The sequence below is a fragment of the Mobula birostris genome, chromosome 10 (genome assembly GCF_030028105.1).
Source record: "Mobula birostris isolate sMobBir1 chromosome 10, sMobBir1.hap1, whole genome shotgun sequence".
NCBI classification, from domain to species: Eukaryota; Metazoa; Chordata; class Chondrichthyes; order Myliobatiformes; family Myliobatidae; genus Mobula; species Mobula birostris.
In genome coordinates, this window is record NC_092379.1 from 102862338 (window position 1) to 102884499 (window position 22162).

Here is a 22162-nt window from a genome sequence, read left to right on the forward strand (position 1 = left end):
TCTGCTCCCTGCCTCCCTCCATTTCCCTCACCTACTTGAATGCAGAGAGTCCATTAGAGTCAAGGATTCAAACTTCTGCCTGACACCCACTTTAAAAGTTGATAAATGTACTTTACTGTAAAAAAAAATTTTTTACTGCATTCATTAGAAAGAAGATAAACTGGTCCGCCTGGAGAAAGCCATCAATCCTCTTCTGGATGATGATGACCAGGTTGCCTTCTCCTTCATATTGGATAACATTGTCACTCAAAAGATGATGGCAGTGGCAGATGTAAGTCAGAATGTTTATTTCTCTTTTGAAAAGAATACATTCAAATTAAATCATGAGTTTTTATGTGTATTGTTAACTATTTACCTTCCCTCTGTCAGTCCTGGCCCTTCCATCATCCTGTTAATAAGAAGTTTGTTCCTGATTATTACAAAGTAATTACAAATCCAATGGACCTTGAAACATTGAGAAAGGTATGAAAATTAAATTGAAAATCTGTTGGAAGTAGCGATGTGAACTTTCAGAGTTCTCTAAATTATTTCGAATGTTCTTGGCATTGCAGAATATTTCCAAACACAAGTATCAGAATCGTGAAGCTTTCCTGCAAGATGTGGAACTTATTTTATCGAACAGCATCAAATATAATGGTAAATATATGACCTGTCTATTGCTGCCTCAGTGCCAGTAATGCAGGTTCAATCCTGACACTGGGTACTGTTCGCGTGGAGTTTCCCTGAGAGCTTGTGGATTTCTTCAGTTGGGTTTTCACCCACGTTTGAAAAATGCTTGCTTGGCTAGTGTAAATTGCCCCTAGTGTGTAAGTGAGGGGTAGAATCTAGTGGGTGATTGTTGGGAATGTGGGAGATAATAAAAATTAGTGTTATAATGGGTATTTAGTTAACAATGTTGTAGGGTCTAATTCTGTGATGCTTTTCTCTATGACTTTATGATAGTAAATTTTTACAATTCTATTTTTACAATGGAAATTTGTACATGAAATTGGACTAAGTAGTAAATAATAAAACTCTACCCATGATAACTGATAGTTCTATGGAAACTTGAGTTTGCTTGTTTGAGCTTGTTCAAAAACCATCAGTAGAGCTTATTACTTCTCTTTTCACTTGTAGGCACAGATAGTCCATACACGAAAACAGGCCAGGAGATTGTGAGTGTCTGCCACCAAACATTGGCCGAGGTAGAAATTTTCAAAAATCCTTCATTTAAACGTTGGGTTCATTTTCACAGCTCATAACTGAGTGGAATAAACATCAGTGAAATAATGAATAGACTGTACAAAAGTCATAACAGTTTTTAAAACATTAATTCCATGGTTTATGGGTGGAAATTTATTGGTATTCTGTGTTTTTGTTTGTTTTAGATGTTCTCTTTGCAAATTTGAGTCGTGATTTTCACTTTATGGGGTTCCAGATTTTTTCTCCCATACAGTATTCCTAAAAGGCAAAGTTTGGGGATTGGTTTATTATTGTAACATGTACCAAGATACAACAGAAAAACTTTGTTTCCTTTGTCATTCGTAAAGATAATTTCAAAACATCAACAATACAAAGGAAAAATAAGAGAATGCACAATATAGTGTAACAATGACAGAGAAAGTAGACAAAAAGGTGCAAAGTACATGATGAGGTAGATTGTGAGGTCAAGAGTTTTGTAAGAATGTCGTCTTTGAGCTTGATAGTGTGTTTTCAAGCTTTTATATTTTCTGCCCAACTGAGTGGGATAAAAGAGAGAATGTCTGGGGTGTGAGGGACCCAAAGCAGCAGGAAGTGTGGACAAAGTCCTTTGAGGGGAAGCTGGTTTTCATGATGGGCTGGGTAGTGTCTGCAAAGAGACATTTTATTCTTCTAAGTCGATGTTTGATAATCCTTGAAAAATACTTGAAGCAACAAATATTAACAATATTCGTAAGTAGGGGGCTCAATTGAAGCTGATCTTTTTATAACTTCATTTATGTATGAATTTTTTACTTTGTTTTGCATACTACAGGATATTTACAATTATTTTGAAATTAAGTTAACTCTGTAGTTTTCAAATAGAATTATTTGACAGAAATCTTTTGAGTTTTTCCATATAAAATATTCAGAATTCACAATAATGTCTGATATGTGAAATATAAATCACAAAAAAAAGTTCAGAGGAATAAAACACATGCAAGACAACAACATGACAATTTTATACCATATCATTAAGTCTCTTGATTCTGATGTAAAGTTGTAATTAGCAATTGATGAGAACTCCTCTTAGTTGATGTATCAAATAGATTGCATTTATAAAACTATTACAAGTGGAATGGTTATAGGTGAGGTTAGATCTTTGGTAAATATAGTTGATACAAATTAAATCAATCTCTGATCTTTGCATTTCTCTTTAATTTTTATTTTTCCATTATTTAAAAACAATAGTATGATGAACATTTGACTCAACTGGAAAAAGATATTGCTTCTGCCAAGGAGGCTGCTCTCGATGCTGCAGAGTTTGATGGTCTTGATCCCCTGACCCCAGGGCCTCACACTCCACAGGTCAGTCCTGAAACAAGCCGATGGATATTATATAACTCGAGTATGCATGGTATGAAACAATGGTCATAATGTTTCCCTCAACTTTGTTCATTCACAGTGTGTTATTGTTTTCATGCCAAGGTCCAGATGGGAACTATTTTGCCTGCTTTAGCTTTTCCAGTTGGCTTTTTAGTTGCAAGGTTTTTGTTCTGTTTTTGCAGTTCTACTACTTTCAGAAAAATTGTGACCTCCACCAAGAATTCTGTAATAGCTTAAGTCCAAGTACTGAAGAAGCCTCATGGTTAGCACAACACTTTACAGTAGAGGTGACCCCAGATCAATTCCCACTACTGCCTGTAAGGAGTTACTACGTTCTCACCATGACTGTGTGGCTTTCCTCTGGGTGCTCTGGTTTTCTCCCACAATCCAAAGACATACCGGTTGGTAGGTTAATTGGTCATTGTAAATTGTCCTGTGATTAGGCTTTGATTAAATTGGCGGTTACTGGGCAGTGTGGCTCAAAGGGCCTATTTCGCGCTGCATCTCAATCAATCATTCAATAAATAAATGGATTCTGTCACAATTCTGGTATGATTTGAACCTTTCCGATAATTTTGAGAATAGTTCAAAACTAAGCTACATTTTTAAAAAATGGCAGATTAAACTATTAAAGATGAGCATAATTAAAACTTTCACTGAATCTTCAAGTACTGTCTGTCTGGGTACCGTATCCGATGCGGACTTTGATGAACAAGGTTTTCCATGTAGATCTATCCTTCGTTTTTTGGATGACTTCCATTTCCTCGATGTGTAGCCATCTGGCTATGCTTTTAATGACATAAGCCAAGGTCTTCCTCTAGGTTTGCTCCTCTCAATCTTTCCAGAGAGTATGAGTTTTTCTAATTCATCTTTCCACATGATATGTCCTAGGAATCTGAGTTGTCTTTCTCTTATTGTTGGTATGAGTGATAGATCTGCTTGGGCTCTTCTGAGAACTTCTTCATTTGATGTGTGTGTGGTCCATGATATTTTTAACATTCTCCTGTAGAACCATAATTCAGCTGCTTCTAGTCTCTTTTCCATTGCTGGAGAAATGGTCCAGCATTCACTTCCATAAGTCAGGATAGAGTAAATGTAGCACTGCAGTATTCTGTTTTTAGTCTTCAAGTACTACTTAGCTGTTTCTAATTTTTTAAAAAACAATTCTTTAATAAAATGATTTGTTTTATTTAGAAGTATATGTTTATAATGGACGGAATCTAAATGCAAACAACAATTTAACTTGAATTAGCAATCAAAATACGACAATAAGAAAGTAAGACCCTAAGATATACATAGGAACAGAATTAGGCCGTTTGGCCCATCGGGTGTGCTCTGCTATTTCATGATGTCTGATCCATTTTTCCTCTCAGCTCCAATCTCCCTGTATGCCTTCATGCTCTACTATTCAAGAATCAACCACTGCCTTAAATGTAATCAATGACTTGGCCTTCACAGCTGCCTTTAAAAATCAAAATATATTGACTGGCTTATCTTCGTATTGCATCTTTCCTTTATTGAATTTTTAGTTGCCTTTTGATTCTCTAACTTCCCACTAAATTTTACTCAATTATATGCTCTCTCTTTGGCTGTTATGTTGGCTTTGACTTCTGTTGTTAGCCACAGTGGTGTCATCTTGCTTTAGAAAACTACTACTTCTTTGGGATGTATATATCCAGTGTCTTCCGAATTGCTTCCAGAAATTCCAGCCGTGGCTGCTCTGCCATCATCCCTGCCAGTGTGCTTTTCCAATCAATTCTGGCCAGCTTCTCTCTCATGCCTCTGTAATTCCCTTTGCTCCACTGTAATACGCGTACAGCTGAAATTAGCTCCTCCCCAAATTTCAGGGTGAATTCTATCATATTATGATCGCTTGTCACTAGCGTTCCTTTACTTTAAGCTCTGTAATGAATTCCGGTTCATTGCACAACACCAAATCCAGTATAGCTGATCAAAATTCAATATTCATTTATTATCAAAGAATATATAAATTATACAACCTTGAAATTTGCTTGCTCACAGATAGCCACAAAGCAAGAAATCTGAAAGAACCCAATTAAAGAAAAAAAGAATTAAAAAAAATAAAGACCAACACATGATGTGCAAGAGAAAGAAAATATATATAAAAATCATGCAAACAGTTGAAGCAAACAATAACGTTCTGAACCAAAATTATCTTCCGATACGAATGCCAGAGTAGGTCCAAAGCCTCACTTATCAGGTCATCATATTATTGGGCATAGAGCACAGCAGCCGGAGCAGTCTTCATAGCCTCAGCACCATGGAGAGAGCAAGTAAAATTGGCTCTCGTCTCAATCAACAACCTGTCTTTTCAGTCTATCTGGGCTGGTGTTTGAGACGACCCAATGATGGGACAGCAAGAGACTCCGAGCCCTGGAGAATGGAGTGAAGATCACGGAAAGCAAGTGAAATCGACTCGCCTCCAATCTGGGCTAGCGTTTATATTGTCTAAACAATGCACTGTACCTTACACTGGGACCCAGCTGCAGCAAAAGGCTTTGGGCCTAGACCACACCATCCAGTGACTCATTCCAGGCCCAGCCCGAAGCCACTCTCAAGCTCTTCAGATCAGCTCAGCGCCCAGAGCGATGCAACCTCACACCTGGGCCAGTTGAACAGGCATAGAAACTTCTCTGCTCGGACCCCGACTTCTTTCAGCACCCAGAGCAATCCAACCTCACACCTGGGTCAGTTGAACAGGCATAGGAAATTCTTTGCTCGGACCCCGACTTCTTTTGGCACCCAGAGCAATGCAACCTCGCACCTGGGCTAGCTGAATGAACCACAGATCTTCTCTGCCTGGGCCCCAACTTATTTTGGCGCCCAGAGCGATGCAACCTCGCACCTGGGCCAGGTGTACAGGTATCGGAACTCCATCTGCAATGATTCTGCAACACCCCATAAACTCACCTCGCCATCACTTGCCCCTTCAGTTTGCGGTGATAATTTAACACAATTTACCACAGAAAATATATTTTTAGTGATGTTTTTGGTCAGATCTCCTCATGGGCTCAATCACGAGCTGCTCCAAAAAGCCATCTCGTAGGCTGTCTCCATGTTCTTGCTCTTAGGATCCAGCACCAACCTGATTTTCACAATCTATCTGCATACTAAAATCCCCCATGACTATTGTAACATTGTTCATTTGGTGTGTGTTTTCTATCTCTCATGATAATTTGTAGACCACATCTTTATTGTTGTTTGGGGGTCTGTATATAAGTCCCATTAGGGTCTTTTTAACCTTGCAGTTCCTTAGCTCTACCCACAAAATTCTACACCTTCTGATCCTGTGTCACATCTTTCTAATAATTTGACTTCAATTTTTACCAACAGAGCAATGCCACCCACTCTGTCGACCTGCCTGACCTTTCGATACAATATGTATCCTTGGACATTAAGCTCCCAGCTTATTCTTCTTACAGTCATGATCCTGTGAAGCATGTACATCATACATGCCAATCTGTAACTATGCTACAAGTTCATCTACCTTATTCCATATACTGCATGCATTCAAGTATAACACCTTCAGCCTTGTATTCACCCATTTCGATTTTGTCCGTCTTTGACATTGCAACTCATCCTGTTGACGGCAGTTTTGCACTATCATCTGCCTCTCCTTGCTAGCAGTCTCACTGCATAATGCCTCTGTTTGTGAACCAACTACACTATCCTCAGCATTATCACTCTGGTTCTCATCCCCTTGCCAAATTAGTTTAAACTCTCCCAAACAACTCTAGCAAACCTGCCCTTAAGGATATACCTGTCCCTTTTATCCGGGTCATACCTTTTCCAGAAGAGATCCCAGTGATCCAAACGCTGTCCCTGTGCACCAGTTTGTCAGTCAGGTATTCATCTGTCAAGTCATCCTGTTTGTGCCCTCACCGGCACGTGGCACAGGCAGCAATTCAGAGATTACTACCCCGGATGTCCTGTTTTTTTCAGCTTTCTACTTAGCTCTCTATAAGACCATAAGATATAGGAGCAGAAGTAGGCCATTCGGCCCATCAAGTCTGCTCCGCCATTCAATCATGGGCTGATCCAATTCTTCCAGTCATCCTCACTCCCCTGCCTTCTCCCCATACCCTTTGATTCCCTGGCTAATCGAGAACCTATCTATCTCTGCCTTAAATGCACTCAATGACTTGGCGTCCACAGCCACTCGTGGTAACAAATTCCACAGATTTACCACCCTCTGACTAAAGTAATTTCTCTGCATCTCTGTTCTAAATGGACATCCTTCAATCCTGAAGTCGTGCCCTCTTGTCCTAGACTCCCCTACCATGGGAAGTAACTTTGCCATATCCAATCTGTTAATGCCTTTGAGCATCTGGAATGTTTCTATGAGATCCCCTCCTCATTCTCCAGAACTCCAGGGAATACAGCCCAAGAACTGGTAGAGGTTCCTCATACAGTAACCCTTTCATTCCTGGAATCATTCTCGTGAATCTCTCTTCAGGACCTCCTCACATTGGTGCCAATATGTACCAAGACTTCTGGCTGCTCACCCTCCCCATTTAGAATACCGTAGGCCCAATCCAAGACATCCCTGACCTTGGCACCTGGGAAGCTACATACCATCTTGGTGTGCCTATTGTGCCCACCGAATCTTGCCACTGTTCCTCTGAAGATTGAATCTCCTGTCAGCACCACAGTCCTCTTCACCTCTTCTCTTCTGAGCCACAGTACCAGAGACCTGGTGACTGCAGCTCCAATGTTAACCAATGCCAAGTACAGATAAAGTACCAAAATTAACCAATGAGAAGTATAGATAGAGTGCATTCAATTACATTTCTGTGTCTTAAGTTGCAAAAACATAATGGATATTTCTAATGCAGACTCTTTAAGTATTTACAGCATTGCCTTGAAAGAAAATTAATGAGGCTGGATTTAGAAATTCGTAAAGGCGGGATTTTAATCTGTTGTTTATAACTCAAAACTGATAATTTTTTGCGAACTCTTATATTTCCTTCTTCAAAGCTACTGCACAGAGTTTTGATAAATCTCTAAGTTTTGGATGATGATAAATTGAGAATTTGCTCATTAAATCCTAAAAAAGAGATATTATTCAGAACTAACAAAGTTATTAACAAAAATCCACCATCCTAACCCTGTCAGGGCAATTTGTACATATCTACTATATAGCAGTGGTCACCGGAGAGAAATTGTAAGGGTTTCTTCATTAAAATAATCTCTTCATCCAAAGAAATTTAACTTCCTTTGCATTGACTTGAGACTTCCCTATCAGTATTTCAAGTTTCACATAATATGTTTATTTTGTAGGGACACTGCCGTGAGGGTAGGGCAAGGACAGGTGAGGAGGAATCTGATGTGGATGTTGAAGGTTTTGAGGAAGACGATGATGGCAAACCAAAAACACCTGCACCAGCAAGTGACTTTTACCATCCTTTGCATGTAATATTTCATTATAACTGTGAATGTTTCATCTGACATTGTATTACATTTTGTATATTTCTCACTTAACCGTAAATATTTTCTGCCTGTAATAGGAAGTAACTGAGGGAGTATGTGAAATGGAAGATGAGGATGAGATTTCTGTACCACAGCGTCAGGCAAGTGTATTATATGAAGATTTACTGATGTCCGACGGAGAAGATGAGGATCATAGTGAAGAGGAAGAAGGTGACAATCCGTTCTCCTGTAAGTCAGTTTATTCCTTGCTCTTCTTTACTGTATTGACAATTAAAACTTTTAGCCATTTGGGGAGTACAGAGACACAGATAGTGGAGCTGCTGTCCTACAACTCCAGCAGCCTAGTTTCAATCCAGACATTCAGCATTGCCTGCATAGAGTTTTGATATTCTCTCTATGTCTGTGTGGATGTTGCACTTTTGTCCCACATTCCAAGAACTTTCAGACTGGGAGATTAATTCCTGACTGTAGATTGTCCCTAGTGTGTAGGTGGGTGGTGGAATTTAGGAGTTAAAGGGAATGTAATACAATTGTATAAATGGATGTTTGATGCTTGGTACAAATTCTGGGCTGAAGGGACGATTTCCCTGCTGTAAGATGCTATGACTTTGATTTTATAATAACAAATATGACCACACATGAAAATAGATAATTAGCGCCATATTTAAATATCAGTTCTGGCCACTGATATCAGACCACTATCGCAATGTACTGGATCACTGGCCCACTGAACTTGGTCATCAACCAGTCCTGGGCTCTCTAAAGATCTTCTCTTCTAATTAGCCAGTTAGTTAATTGAAGTAAATTATACTTTCCACAGGTTTCTACATCTTGCCTGCAATTCTCCACAATTAATTTTCTTAATCAAAAAAAGTCCCTGGTTCCATCGAGTCAGAGCCTTCTTGAGAGCATTTTTAGTCTGTCTGTCTTAGAACATAGTACGTGGAACAGTACAGCACAGAAACAGACATTTCGGCCCACAAAGTTGTGTTGAACCAAATAAATTAATAATCAAATGGCCAACTCTCTGCTTTGTCTACACAATGTCCACATCCTTCCATGGTCCTCTCATTCATGAGCCTATTTAATCGCCTCTTAAAAGTCTACTGTGTCTGCCTCTACCACCAGCCCAGGTAGCACATTCCAGACACCTACCATTTTCCGTGTATTTAAAATAAATCCTTACCCTCACATCTACTTTAAAGTTACTCCCTCTCACTATAACTGTTTGTCCACTCTATTGATGCCTCTCATAATCTTATAAACCTCTATCAGATCTCCCCTCAGCCTCCTCCACTCCAGAGAAAACAACCCAAGTTTGTCCAACCTCTCATTATAGCACATGCTCTGTAATCCAGGCAGCCTTCTGGAAAACTTCTTCTGCACCCTCTCCAACGCCTCAATATCCTTCCTATAACGAGGTGACAAGAACTATAAGTAATATTCCAGATGCGGCCTAACCAGAGTTTTATAAAGCTACAACATAATTTCCTGAATTTTGCACTCTGTGCCTCAACTAACAAAGGCAAGCATGCCATATACCTACTTAACCCTCGTATCAAATGTGTAGCTACTTTCAGGGAGCTATGCTCTCGGATCCCAAGATCCCTCCACTCCTCAACACCGCTCAGGTTCTTGCCTTAAAGCAGTACTGTCTTTTTACATTACACCTACCAAGGTACATCACTTGATATTTTGCTGGGTTAAACTCTATCTGCCATTTCTCTGCCCATATCTGCATCTGATCTATATCCCGCTGCATTCTTTGCCAGTTATCTACGCTATCAACAACACCATCAATCTTCATATCATCTGCAAACTTACTAACCCACCCATCTAAATGTAACCCTCTCACCAGGGCTCGTATACAAACTTGGCTCATTAGCTAACTCTGCTAACAGCCATGTGATATAGTGATGAGAAGAAGACCAGAAACAATATACGTCTAGGGTTAGTATGATTTGGGGTGCAACCAAACAGGAAGTTTGGGATGTTCCGATTAAGGAGCATTGATTGTAGCAAATGCTGTATAAATACTGCTCTCACACAATTATTGGTTGTCAAGAAATGTCAGAACATACACCAGTATAAAATTATAAAGAAAATATGTTTACCAATTTTTCAACTTTATATCAAGCAGTTAAATAGGGAACAAAAGATAAAAGGGCCCAGTTAAACCAGTCTAAATGTACACATAAACATTGGAGCTCATTTCTGTAGAAGCTGGGTGAATCACGTTATTTATAGCACTGAATCCCCATCACCAGTCACAGAACCTCCCTTCTTGAAATCCTTTGTCTCGCAAAGCACTCCTTGCATTAGGGTCTCCCCTTGGGATGGGACCCTCCAAGTGTCTTCCCTGGTACTCTTCGCTCTGCACTTCCCACCAAAAGACCCCATACTGACTACTGTCCTCCAGAAAACTCTTCCTGCCCAGCTCTCTAGAACCTTCTCTTGCATCCCACTGGGTAGAAAGTTACAACATGTACCCAGATCATAGTCATATTTTATTGATCCCGGGGGAAATTGGTTTTCATTACAGTTGCACCATAAATAATAAATAGTAATAGAACCATAAATAATTAAATAGTAATATGTAAATTATGCCAGGAAATAAGTCCAGGACCAGCCTATTGGTTCAGGGTGTCTGATCCTCCAAGGGAGGAGTTGTAAAGTTTGATGGCCACAGGCAGGAATGACTTCCTATGATGCTCTGTGTTGCATCTCAGTGGAATGAGTCTCCGGCTGAATGTACTCCTGTGCCCACCCAGTACATTATGTATTGGATGGAAGACATTGTCCAAGATGGTATGCAACTTGGACAGCATCCTCGTTTCAGACACCACCGTCAGAGAGTCCAGTTCCATCCCCACAACATCACTGACCTTACGAATGAGTTTGTTGATTCTGTTCATGTCTGCTACCCTCAGCCTGCTGCCCCAGCACACAACAGCAAACATGATAGCACTGGCCACCACAGACTCGTAGAACATCTTCAGCCTCGTCCGGCAGATGTTAAAGGACCTCAGTCTCCTCAGGAAATAGAGATGGCTCTGACCCTTCTTATAGACAGCCTCACCAGTCCAGTTTATTGTCAATTTGTATTCCCAGGTATTTGTAATCCTCCACCATGTCCACACTGACCCCCTGGATGGAAACAGGGGTCACCGGTAACTTAGCTCTCCTCAGGTCTACCACCAGCTCCTTAGTCTTTTTCACATTAAGCTGCAGATAATTCTGCTCACACCATGTGACAATGTTTCCTACCGTAGCCCTGTACTCAGCCTCATCTCCCTTGCTGATGCATCCAACTATGGCAGAGTCATCCGAAAACTACTGAAGATGACAAGACTCTGTGCAGTAGTTGAAGTCCGAGGTGTAAATGGTGAAGAGAAAGGGAGACAAGACAGTCCCCTGTGGAGCCCCAGTGCTGCTGATCACCCTGTCGGACACACAGTGTTGCAAGCACATGTACTGTGGTCTGCCAGTCAGGTAATCAAGAATCCATGATACCAGGGAAGCATCCACCTGCATCGCTGTCAGCTTCTCCCCCAGCAGAGCAGGGCGGATGGTGTTGAACGCACTGGAGAAGTCAAAAAACATGACCCTCACAGTGCTTGCTGGCTTGTCCAGGTGGGCATAGACACGGTTCAGCAAGTAGACGATGGCATCCTCAACTCCTAGTCGGGGCTGGTAGGCGAACTGGAGGGGATCTAAGTGTGGCCTGACCATAGGCCGGAGCAGCTCCAGAACAAGTCTCTCCAGGGTCTTCATGATGTGGGAGGTCAATGCCACCGGTCTGTAGTCATTGAGGCCACTGGGGCACGGCGTCTTAGGCACAGGGACGAGGCAGGATGTCTTCCACAATACAGGAACCCTCCGGAGCCTCAGGCTCAGGTTGAATACATGGCGAAGTACTCCACATAGCTGAGGGGCACAAGCTTTGAGCACCCTGGTACTGACACCATCCGGTCCTGCAGCCTTGCTTGGGTTGAGACGTTTCTGCTGTCTTCTCACCTGTTCAGCTGTGAAGCCCACCGTGGTGGTTTCGTGTGGGGAAGGGGTATAGTCATGAGAGCAGGGTGGGAGACTGTGAGGAGGGGAGAGTAGAATATGTGTTGGTTGGGGGCCGACAACAGATGGCTCATGTGGGGGATGGGCAGGGGCCACAATGTCAAATCTGTTAAAGAACAGGTTTTAAGTTCATTGGCCCTGTCCACACTGCCTTCTGCTCCTCTGTTGCTAGTTTGCCGGAACCCAGTGATGGTCCTCATCCCCCTCCAGACCTCTCTCATGTTGTTCTGCTGGAGTTTCCAGTCAAGCTTCCTCCTGTACCTGTCTTTAGCCTCCCTGATCCTGGCTTTCAGGTCCCTCTGTATTGCCCTCAGCTCCTCCCTATTTCCATCTCTAAACGCCCTCTTTTTAGCATTCAGGATGTCCTTAATGTCCTTTGTTGCCCATAGCTTGTTATTTGAATAACAAAGGATAGTTCTTGTCGGAACATTGCAGTCCACACAGAAGTTGATGTAATCAGTGATGCACTGAGTGAGCCCATCAATATCCTCTCCATGTGGCTCACAGAGTGCCTCCCAGTCTGTCACCTCAAAACAACCCTGGAGCGCCTCATTAGCCTCCTCCGACTATTTTCTCACTGTCCTCGAGGTTGCAGGTTTACTCTTCGCCAGAGGCACGTAGCAGGGTTTTAGTTGCACCAGGTTGTGATCTAACCTTCCCAGTGGGGGGAGGGGAGAGGAGCTGTATGCATCCTTAACATTAGCGTACATCAAATCCAGAGTCCTCTCCCCTCTGGTTGTACAGCTCACATACTGCATGAAGTTGGGCAGTGTTCTAGCCATGGTAACCTGGCTGAAGTCACCCGAGATGGTAATGAGGGCACTCGGCTGCTGGGTTTGTAATCTGGCTATGACGGTGTAAATGATGTTACACGCTGACCTGGGGTTGGCAATAATCAGGATAATCCTGATTGGCTGACACAACATTCCTAAATTGGGCAACATGGCTCCTTACCTTTAGCCGAAGCCAAAACACTTACTAGCAGGACACACTACTTCACAGAAAACTGCTAAAATAAAAATACCTCACAGCATAGCAGTAGAAGTCTTACCCAGGGCATTACATACATTTTTATCCAGGTCATTTATATTCATCTCAGAAAGTAGGGGTCTCAGTAAAGATCACTGCCGGAATACTACAATCACAAACCTCCAGCTAGAATAAGTCTCTTCGACCACCACCATCCGTCTTCTATGGGCAAGTCAGTTCTGAATCCAAATGTCTAATTCACCATTGATCCCTTGCATATTCAAGTTTAAATTCAGTTTATTGTCATTCAGCTGTACGCATGAAAACCACCAAATTAAGCAATATTTCTCTGGACCAAGGTACACAACACAGTGCATACAACTCACACACTTAAAATAATATTACCATAAATAAATTAACAAATAATAAGGTGCATCTATCGTACAAGTTAAAAAGTAAACAGTTTAGCACTCGTGGTGTTTCATATGTGATGAGACCTGGGTGGTGGCAGGGAGTTCAGTAGTCTTATGGCCGGGGAAGAAGCTGTTTCTCATCTTAACTATTCTTGTCTCAATGCTGTAGGACCTCCTGCCTAATAGTAGGGTGTCAGATAGATTGTTGGACTGATGGAAGGGATCATTGACAATGCTAAGCACCCTGTACACACACAAAACTCCTGATAAGTATCTTGATGGGTTGTACAGAGACCCGATGATCCTCTCAGCAGTCCTCGCAGTCTTTTGTAGGGACTTGCCATCTGTCAAATGCTTGGCAATTTCCATACCAGATGGTGATGCAGCTAGCCAGAACACTCTTAATGGTACTCCTATAAAAATTGGTTAAAGTGGGAGGGGGGGAGTGGCGAGTTTCACTCACCTCAATCTCCTCAGGAAGTGGAGATGCTGCCATGCTTTCTTGACTAAAGAGGTGGTGTTGAGTTGCCAGGAGAGAAGCATAGTCTGATTAAACAGTCAGCATGGCTTTGTGAGGTGCAGGTCATGCCTTATGAGCCTGATTGAATTCTCTGAAGATGTGACAAGGTACATTGATGAAGGTAGAGCACTGGTTGTGGTGGGAAGTGCCAGTGCTCAACAGGATGAAATTAGAGGTGTTTCTGCCAACACGGATTATAGCCTTTTTGTCAAGAGATCCCGGATCCAATTTCAGAGAGAGGTGTTGAGACCTAATAAGGACAGTTTACCTACCAGCTCTGAGGGATGATCATATTTAATGCTGAGCAGAAGTTAATCAACAGCATCCTGGCATACGAGGCACCATTTTCCAGATGGGACACGGTGGAGTGGAGTTAAGAGGCTATGGCATCATCGGTGGACCAATTTGAGTGATAAGTGAACTGAAAGGGTCCAGTGTAGTAGGAAGGTGGTATTTAATGTGATCCATAACCAGCCACTCAAAGCACTTTATTGTTGAGGTCAGTGCCACTGGATGGTAGTCGTTGAGACAGGTTACTGTCACCCTTTGGGTTTCAGGTTGATGGTGGCCGCCTTGAAGCTTGACGGTACAGTGGACTGTGCCAGAGAGATGTTGAAAAGCTCTGTTAGAACCACAGTTAACTGGGCTGCTTAACCCTCAGCGCATGATCAGCTTTACTTGGGTTGACCCTGGCTCGGGCTTTCCCCAGACAGCTGCAGCCAGTCAGAGTGCCTGCTCCTTAGGGGTAGGGAGACTGGCCTTCCTTACTGGCACATTGTCCTATGTTTCAAACCAAGCGCAAAAGGCATTCACCCTATCAGGAAGAGATGCATTACTATTGTTAATGCTCAGGGTGGACTTGCACTCAGCTATGGACTGAATGCCTTGTCACATGCACCTCATATCTCTGGTGTCACAGAAATGGCTGTATACTCTCGGAGAATAATCCTGTTTGCCTTTATAATTGCATCCACAGTTCTACCTTCATCAACCACCCTTGTCAACTTGTGAAAAAATTTTATGAAATTAGTAAGACACGACTTGCCCTGCACAAACCCATGCTGGTCCTCCTTAATTAGCCCATGATTTTCTAAATGCTCATAAATCCTATCCTTAAAAAACCTCAATAACTTCCCTACCACTGATGTGAGACTCACCTGCCGATAGTTTCCAGGATTATCCCTGGTTCCCTTCCTGAATAATGGAACACCATTAGCTGCTTGCCAGTCCTCCGGGACCTCACCTGTAGCAAGAGAGGACACAAAGATAAAGTAGAATCAGTTCAGAGTTGAGTGTAGCTATCCATGCTGGTTGGTTGTTCCTACACCTGGACAACCATGCCCCGTTGCAGGAGTGAGAAGAGAGTATAGCCTGGATGGTGGGGTTCCTTGATGATGAATGCTGCTTTTTTGTGGCAGCGCTTCATGTAAATGTGCTCAATGTTGGGGAGGGCTTTGCCTATGATGAACTGCACCATATCCACAACTTACTTTTGTGTAGACATTTCTGTACCTGGCTATTGGTGTTTTCATAGCAGGCCATGATGCAACTAACCAGGATACTTTCTACTGTGATTCTATAGAAGTTTGTCAAAGTCTCAGCTGACATGCATGTATGCTAGTCCCAGGAGGGATCCAATGATATGATAGTGCCAAGGAATTTGAAGCTACTGACCCTCTCCTCCGATCCTCTAATATTGACTGGCACATAGGCCTCCAGCTTCGTCCCCCTGTGGTTGATAATCTACTGTTTTGTTTTGCTGGACTTTGATGTTGTTGTGGCACCTTTCTACCTTTTATATCCGATTCATCCCCACCGTTGATTCAGCCAACAGCAGAGGTGTCATCAGCATGCTGTCCTTCAATAGTCAGATTAGACAGAGCATTAAGTTTAGGAATATGGACATTGTTGCAGTTATTTCAGTTGTTGCTGAGACTGCGCTTGAAGCTTTGTGTGCAGTTTTGGCCACACAGTTTTAGGAAAGATGGTGTCAAGCTGAAGACAGTGCAGAAGAGATTTATGAAGATTCTACATGGACTAGAGGGTCTGAGTAATAGGGAGAGGTTGGTCATACTGTATCTATATTCCTTGGAGGATAAGAGACTGAGCTGTGACATCATAGAAATTAATAAAGCAAGGAGCGATGTGGGTAAGGTGGACGGACATAGTCTTTTACCCATGGTTAGGGAGTCCAAATCCAGAGGGCAGAGGTACAGGATAGGAGGGGACTGGTTGAAAAATGAACTGAGAAATAACTTCTTTACGCAGATGGTAGTGAATACCTGGAATGAGCTGCCAGAGGAAGTGGTTGAGGCGGATACAATTGCAACATTTAAGAAGCACTTGCATGGTGGTGCTTGAAGGGTTATATGCCAAATACAGGCTGTTGGAACTAGCAGGGAGAGTGCTGTGATCATCATGGATAGGTTGGGCCAAAGGACCTATTTCCATGCTGTGTTATTGAATAGCGCTATAATGCACCTGACTTGACTGATCCCCACACCTAATTTGTAAGTTCATTGTAGCTTTCATACCCTTATGATGGTGCTTATTTAAATTTAAAACTCTAGTCTAAGACCCATTCTTCTCTTCCCCAAAATGAATGTAAAATTCAGTCATATAATCACTGCCTCCGAGAGGTACCTTTGCTATGAGGATTTAGTTATCCAGTATAGCTCGGTTTCTGGGTGGTTCCAGAATATGCTGTTCTAAGAATCAGTTCTGTACTCTGTAAACAATACTCTATTTACTCCTTACATGGGCTACCCTTGTGTGTCTATTTTCTTTTTGGTCTTTCTGTAGATTAAAATTCCTCTTTATTATAGCTTAATTTATTGACTTCCACTTTTATTTCTTCCTTTACAATCTGTTCTACATTATGGTTACCATTCCAGAAGTGATTTTTTTTGTGTATTTCTGAAGAATTGAAAATTGTAAATGTATGATGTTTTAGAATGGAGGTACAAACTGAGAAATCCCTTAAATCCCTTTTCTATTTTGTCCCTACCACTTATTTAGCTGCAATTTAATTCCTTTCACATCTGTCAAATCCACATCCATCTACACTCGGTTAGTAGACCACTAACCTACAAACCAACTTGCTTTTGGAATTCTGTGGTTTAATTTATAAAGCAAGACAGTTGTCTCAATTGCCTTTACTCTATTCTTTGTCAGAGCTACCTCAACCCCTTTACTATTTTGCCTCTCTCTACAAGTTAACCATTTTTTGGATAGCTAATTCCTGAGTCTAGTCACTTTTCAACCTTGTCATTATAATGGTTGCCAGATGGTACCCATTAATTTCTACTTGTTCCTTTAATTTATGTTCACTGTTGTGTACACTTAAACAAAAACATCAGTTGAATCTTTTTGCCTTTTGCCTACTCTGCCTCCAGTTCCAAATGCACTCATGTTTATATGCACTGCTTCTTCTTGACAAACTCTGGTTATTAGTACCCAATTTGGTATCCTGTACAGACTTCATGTAATGTGATGAATTCATACGATGCTGAACTGAGCCTTTCCACCAATGAGTGTGCGACAAACCTCAAGAGACATTGACACAAATTCTGCACTAATTACATTTTATTCTTCCTACATCTATCACAACTACTTCCAAGATTCTATTCCTCGTCTACACTTGAGAAAATTTCTAGTTGTCAATTAACCTATGATCCCACGCGTCTTTAGAAGTGGGTGGAAGCTTGACTACCTGAAGAAAACCCAGTGAGGAAAATGTGCAGATTCCACATGGATGGTACAGGAAGTCAGCTGGATTCAGTATTTAGGAATTACACCATTGGTCCACACCGCTTTGTCCCCTCTCTTTAACTAACTTCCTCTCACCAGAATCTACCTCCCTCCCTCCCTCTCCTCTGCAAGATTCAGGTGTAAGTCTTGTTCACAGCTATACTTATTTTGTTAGGACTGCTGCTCGTGTCCATGAATTCAAATCAGTTTCTTCACAGGAATTTCACTTCTCAAAGTGAAATACATTATCCCTACCTCCTGTTTTGGTTTCCTGTAAGGAACTTTCTGTTTTCTTCACATTGATCTCAAAGTTCAAACTTCAAAGTAAATTTATTATCAAAATACATATATATCACCACATACAATCCTGATGTTCACTTTCTCCATGTTTGGTGTTAATTTTGGTTGTCCTCTGTTTTGTAAAGATTTAGGTTCTTCCTTGCATGAAGATAATCAACAATTTCAGTAAATTATTTATTTCAGTCATTTATCTGTGTCCTGTCAGGAATATAGGAACATGGACTGGTCAGAATACTTAGGACATAGTGTTACCACTGCATCATGTCAACTTATTTTATGGGCAACATGGCAGGCGCACTAGATTTTGCAGATTTTCTATTTGATCAGCAAATTGAATTGCCTTGTATGTTTTATAAATGGAGCTGATCCATATATCATTACGTCACATGCACTTCAGCTACGGCAGAGTTGTTTCCTGGTGCCATGGGCTTGACTTGAATACTAAAGTATCTTGAAAGATTCAAAGCATATTTATTGTCAAAGAAAGTATAAATTTTACACTTTGAAATTTACAGACAGTCTTTGTTGGTTCAGCAATAAATAACATTGTCCATTTATCAAATTGTTCATTGTTTTACACAGCCATTCAACTTAGTGAGAGTGGCAGTGACTCTGAGGTTGAAACAACTGCTATGCGACCAAAAAAACTTCATCTGATACCAGAGAATACACGTATGGGAATGGAAAATGAGGAGAGCCTAATGTCTTATGAAGGAGATGGTGGTGAGACTTCTCAGATCATGGAAGACAGTAATATAAGGTAAAATTATTTGGAGAGGGTGGGTTAATTACTATTTTAGGTTGCATTTTGCAATAATCTTTAATGATCCTTATCAAGTTTGTTTAGAAATTAGACAAACCTTCAATTTTACTGTAAAGGAATTTTGTTCCTCTTGCCTTATTCCCTTACCCTCTGCCCCATCCCTAGCACAGCTTTTCCACAAAGATAAGTGGTGTTTTTGACGTTGCCATGTTTTTGAAATGAAGTATATTACTTGGCAGAATAATATTTCATCATGGATTCAGATAACTGAAGGGGCTATTTCTGTGCTGCAGCACTCTGTGACTCTATGCTTAGATGTTACTTGCTGAACCCACTGGAATTTGCCTATCTCCACAATAGGTCAACAGCAGACATATTCTCAATGGCTCTTCACAAGGCCTGAGACCACCTGGACAATACAAACACCTACATCAGGATGCTGTTCATTGACTATAGCTCAACATTTAACACCATTATTCCCACAATCCTGATTGATCAGTCACAGAACCTGGGCCTCTGTACCTCCCTCTGCAATTAGATCCTCGACTTCCTAACCAGAAGACCACAATCTGTGCGGATAAGTGATAACATATCCTCCTTGCAGATGATCAATACTGGTGCACTTCAGGGGTGCGTGCTTAGCCCACCGCTCTACTCTCTCTACACCCATGACTGTGTGGCTAAGCATAGCTCAAATACCATCTATAAATTTGCTGATGATACAACCATTGTTGGTAGAGTCTCAGCTGGAGATGTGTAGGCGTACAGGAGCAAGATATGCTAACTAGTGGAGTGGTGTCGCAGCAACGCCCTTGTACTTTACGTCAGTTCAGGAAGGGTAAGATGAAGGAACGCATACCAATCCTCATAGAGTGATCAGAAGTGGAGAGAGTGCACAGTTTCAAGTTCCTGAGTGTCAAGATCTCTGGGGACCTAACCTGGTCCGAACAGATCGACGCAGCTATGAAGAAGGCAAGACAGCAACTATACTTCATTAGGAGGTTTAAGAGAGTTGGTATGTTAATAAAAACACTTAAAAGCTTCTATAAGTGTACCGTGGAGAGCATTCTGACAGGCTGCATCACTATCTGGTACGGGTTTGGGGGGTCGGTGGCCACTGCACAGGACAGAAAGAAGCTGCAGAAGGTCATAAATTTAGTCGACTCCATCTTGGTACCCAGGACATCTTAAGGGAGCAGTGTCTCAGAAAGGCAGCGTCCATTATTAAGGACCCCCAGCACCCAGGGCATGCCCTTTCCTCAGTGTTACCGTCAGGAAGGAGGTACAGAAGCCTGAAGGCACACACTCAGCCAATCAGGAACAGCTCCTTCCCCTCTGCCATCCGATTCCTAAATGGACATTGAACCCCTGAACACTACCTCTCTTTTTTAATACATATTATTTCTGTTTTTGGACATTTTTAAAATCTATTCAATATATGTATATTGTAATTTATTTATTGTTATTTTTCTTTCTAAATTATGTATTGCATTGAACTACTGCTGCTAAATTAACAAATTTCATATCACATACCAACCTGTTTTGGCTGCAAAGCACATCCTTTTTCTTTTCTAAAACCGTTTGATTTATAATTATGGTTCAACCTGTTGGTTCAACTAAAAAAGTCATTAAGGTAAAGATGGAATACGAAAGTAAGCTAGCCAATAATAATTAGAGTGGATACCAAAAGTTTCTTCAGATACATAAAGTGTAAAAGAGAGGCAAGAGTAGATATTGGACCGCTGGAAGATGATGTTGGTGATGGGAGCCAACAAAATAGCGGACAAATTGAATAAGTATTTTGCATCAGTCGTCACGGTGGAAGACAAGCACTATGGTGGAAGTTCCAGGTGTCAGGGGTCATGAAGTATGTGAAGTTACCATAACTAGAGAGAAGGTTCTTGGAGAAACTGCAAGGTCTGAAGGTAGGTAAGTCACCTGGACTAGATGGTGTACACCCCAGAGTTCTGTCTGAAAGAAGTGGCTGAAGACATTGTGATGGCATTAGTAAAGAATCGTTCAAGAATCACTAGATCCTGGAATGGATCCAGAAGACTGGAAAATTGCAAATGTCACTTCACTCTTCAAGAAGGGAGAGAAAGTTAGTCTGACCTCAGTGGTTGGGAAGATGTTGGAGTTGATTAATAAGGATGAATTCTCGGGGTACTTGGAGGCACATGATAAAATAGGCTGAAGTCAGCATGGTTTCCTCAAGGGAAAATCTTGCCAGGCAAATCTGTTGGAATTCTTTGAAGAAATAACAAGCAGGATAGACAATGGAGAATCGATTGATGTTGTGTACTTGGATTTTCAGAAGGCCTTTGACAAGGTGCCATGCATGAGGCTGCTTAACAAACTATGAGCCTGTGGTATTACAGGAAAGATTCTAGCATGGATAAGGCAGTGGCTGATTGACAGGAGGCAAAGAGTTGGAATAAAGGGAGCCTTTCTAGTTGGCTGCCAGTGACTAATAGTGTTCCACAGGGGTCTGTGTTGGGACCGACCGATTCTTTTTACATTATTTGTCAGTGATTTGGATGATGGAATTGATGGCTTTGTTGCAAAGTTTGCAGACAATATAAAGATAGGTGGAAGGGCAGGTAGTTTTGTAGAAGTAGAGAGGCTACAGAAAGACTTGACAAATTAGGAGAATGGGCAAAGAAAGGGTAGATAGAATACAGTGTCGGAAGGGTATTTTCATGCACTTTAATAGAAGAAATGAAAGGGTTGACTATTTTCTAAATGGAGAGAAAATACAAAAAATGAGGTGCAAAGGGACTTGGGAGTCCTGAGTTAGTCCTGACGAAGGGTCTCGGCCTGAAACGTCGACTGCACTTCTTCCTAGAGATGCTGCCTGGCCTGCTGCGTTCACCAGCAACTTTGATGTGTGTTGCTTGGGAGTCCTTACACAGGATTCCCTAAAGGTTAATTTGCAGGTTGAGTGAGGTGAGGAGGGCAAATGTAATATTAGCATTCATTTCAAGATGAATAAGTGGAATATAAAACCAAGAATGTAATGTTGAGGCTTATAAAGCATTGGTGAGGCCTCACTTGGAGTATTATGAGCAGGATTGGGGCCCCTTGTCTTAGAAAGAATGTACTGAAACTGGAGAGGGTTCAGAGAAGGTTCACGAAAATGATTCCAGGATTGAATGGCTCGTCATATGAAAAGCATTTGATAGTTCTGGGCCTGTATTCACTGAAATTCAGAAGAATGAGGGTGAACATTGAAAGGCCTTGATAGAGTGGATGTGGAGTGGACGTTTCCTATGGTGGGAGAGTCTAAGACCAGATGACACAGCCTCAGAATAGAAGGTGTCCTTTTAGAATGGAGACGAGGATTTTCTTTTACCAGAGATTGGTGAATCTATGGAATTC

General features: G+C 41.6%; 1 protein-coding gene and 1 long non-coding RNA gene across 3 annotated transcripts in view; one reads left to right on the forward strand and one right to left on the reverse strand.

Annotated features, from left to right (window-relative positions):
- Positions 1–22162, forward strand: part of taf1 (TAF1 RNA polymerase II, TATA box binding protein (TBP)-associated factor) — a 158148-nt gene that overhangs the window by 133584 nt on the left and 2402 nt on the right. For both annotated transcript variants that reach the window (XM_072270737.1, XM_072270738.1), the window contains 8 exons: positions 149–271; positions 370–462; positions 552–636; positions 1117–1184; positions 2410–2526; positions 7846–7977; positions 8073–8223; positions 18604–18781. In XM_072270737.1, coding sequence (XP_072126838.1) covers positions 149–271; positions 370–462; positions 552–636; positions 1117–1184; positions 2410–2526; positions 7846–7977; positions 8073–8223; positions 18604–18781 — 947 coding nt within the window. The remainder of the gene's footprint in view (positions 1–148; positions 272–369; positions 463–551; positions 637–1116; positions 1185–2409; positions 2527–7845; positions 7978–8072; positions 8224–18603; positions 18782–22162) is intronic.
- Positions 1–22162, reverse strand: part of LOC140204217 (uncharacterized) — a 57071-nt gene that overhangs the window by 25687 nt on the left and 9222 nt on the right. The window contains exon 3 of the long non-coding RNA XR_011887561.1: positions 15129–15214. This is a non-coding gene — a long non-coding RNA (uncharacterized lncRNA). The remainder of the gene's footprint in view (positions 1–15128; positions 15215–22162) is intronic.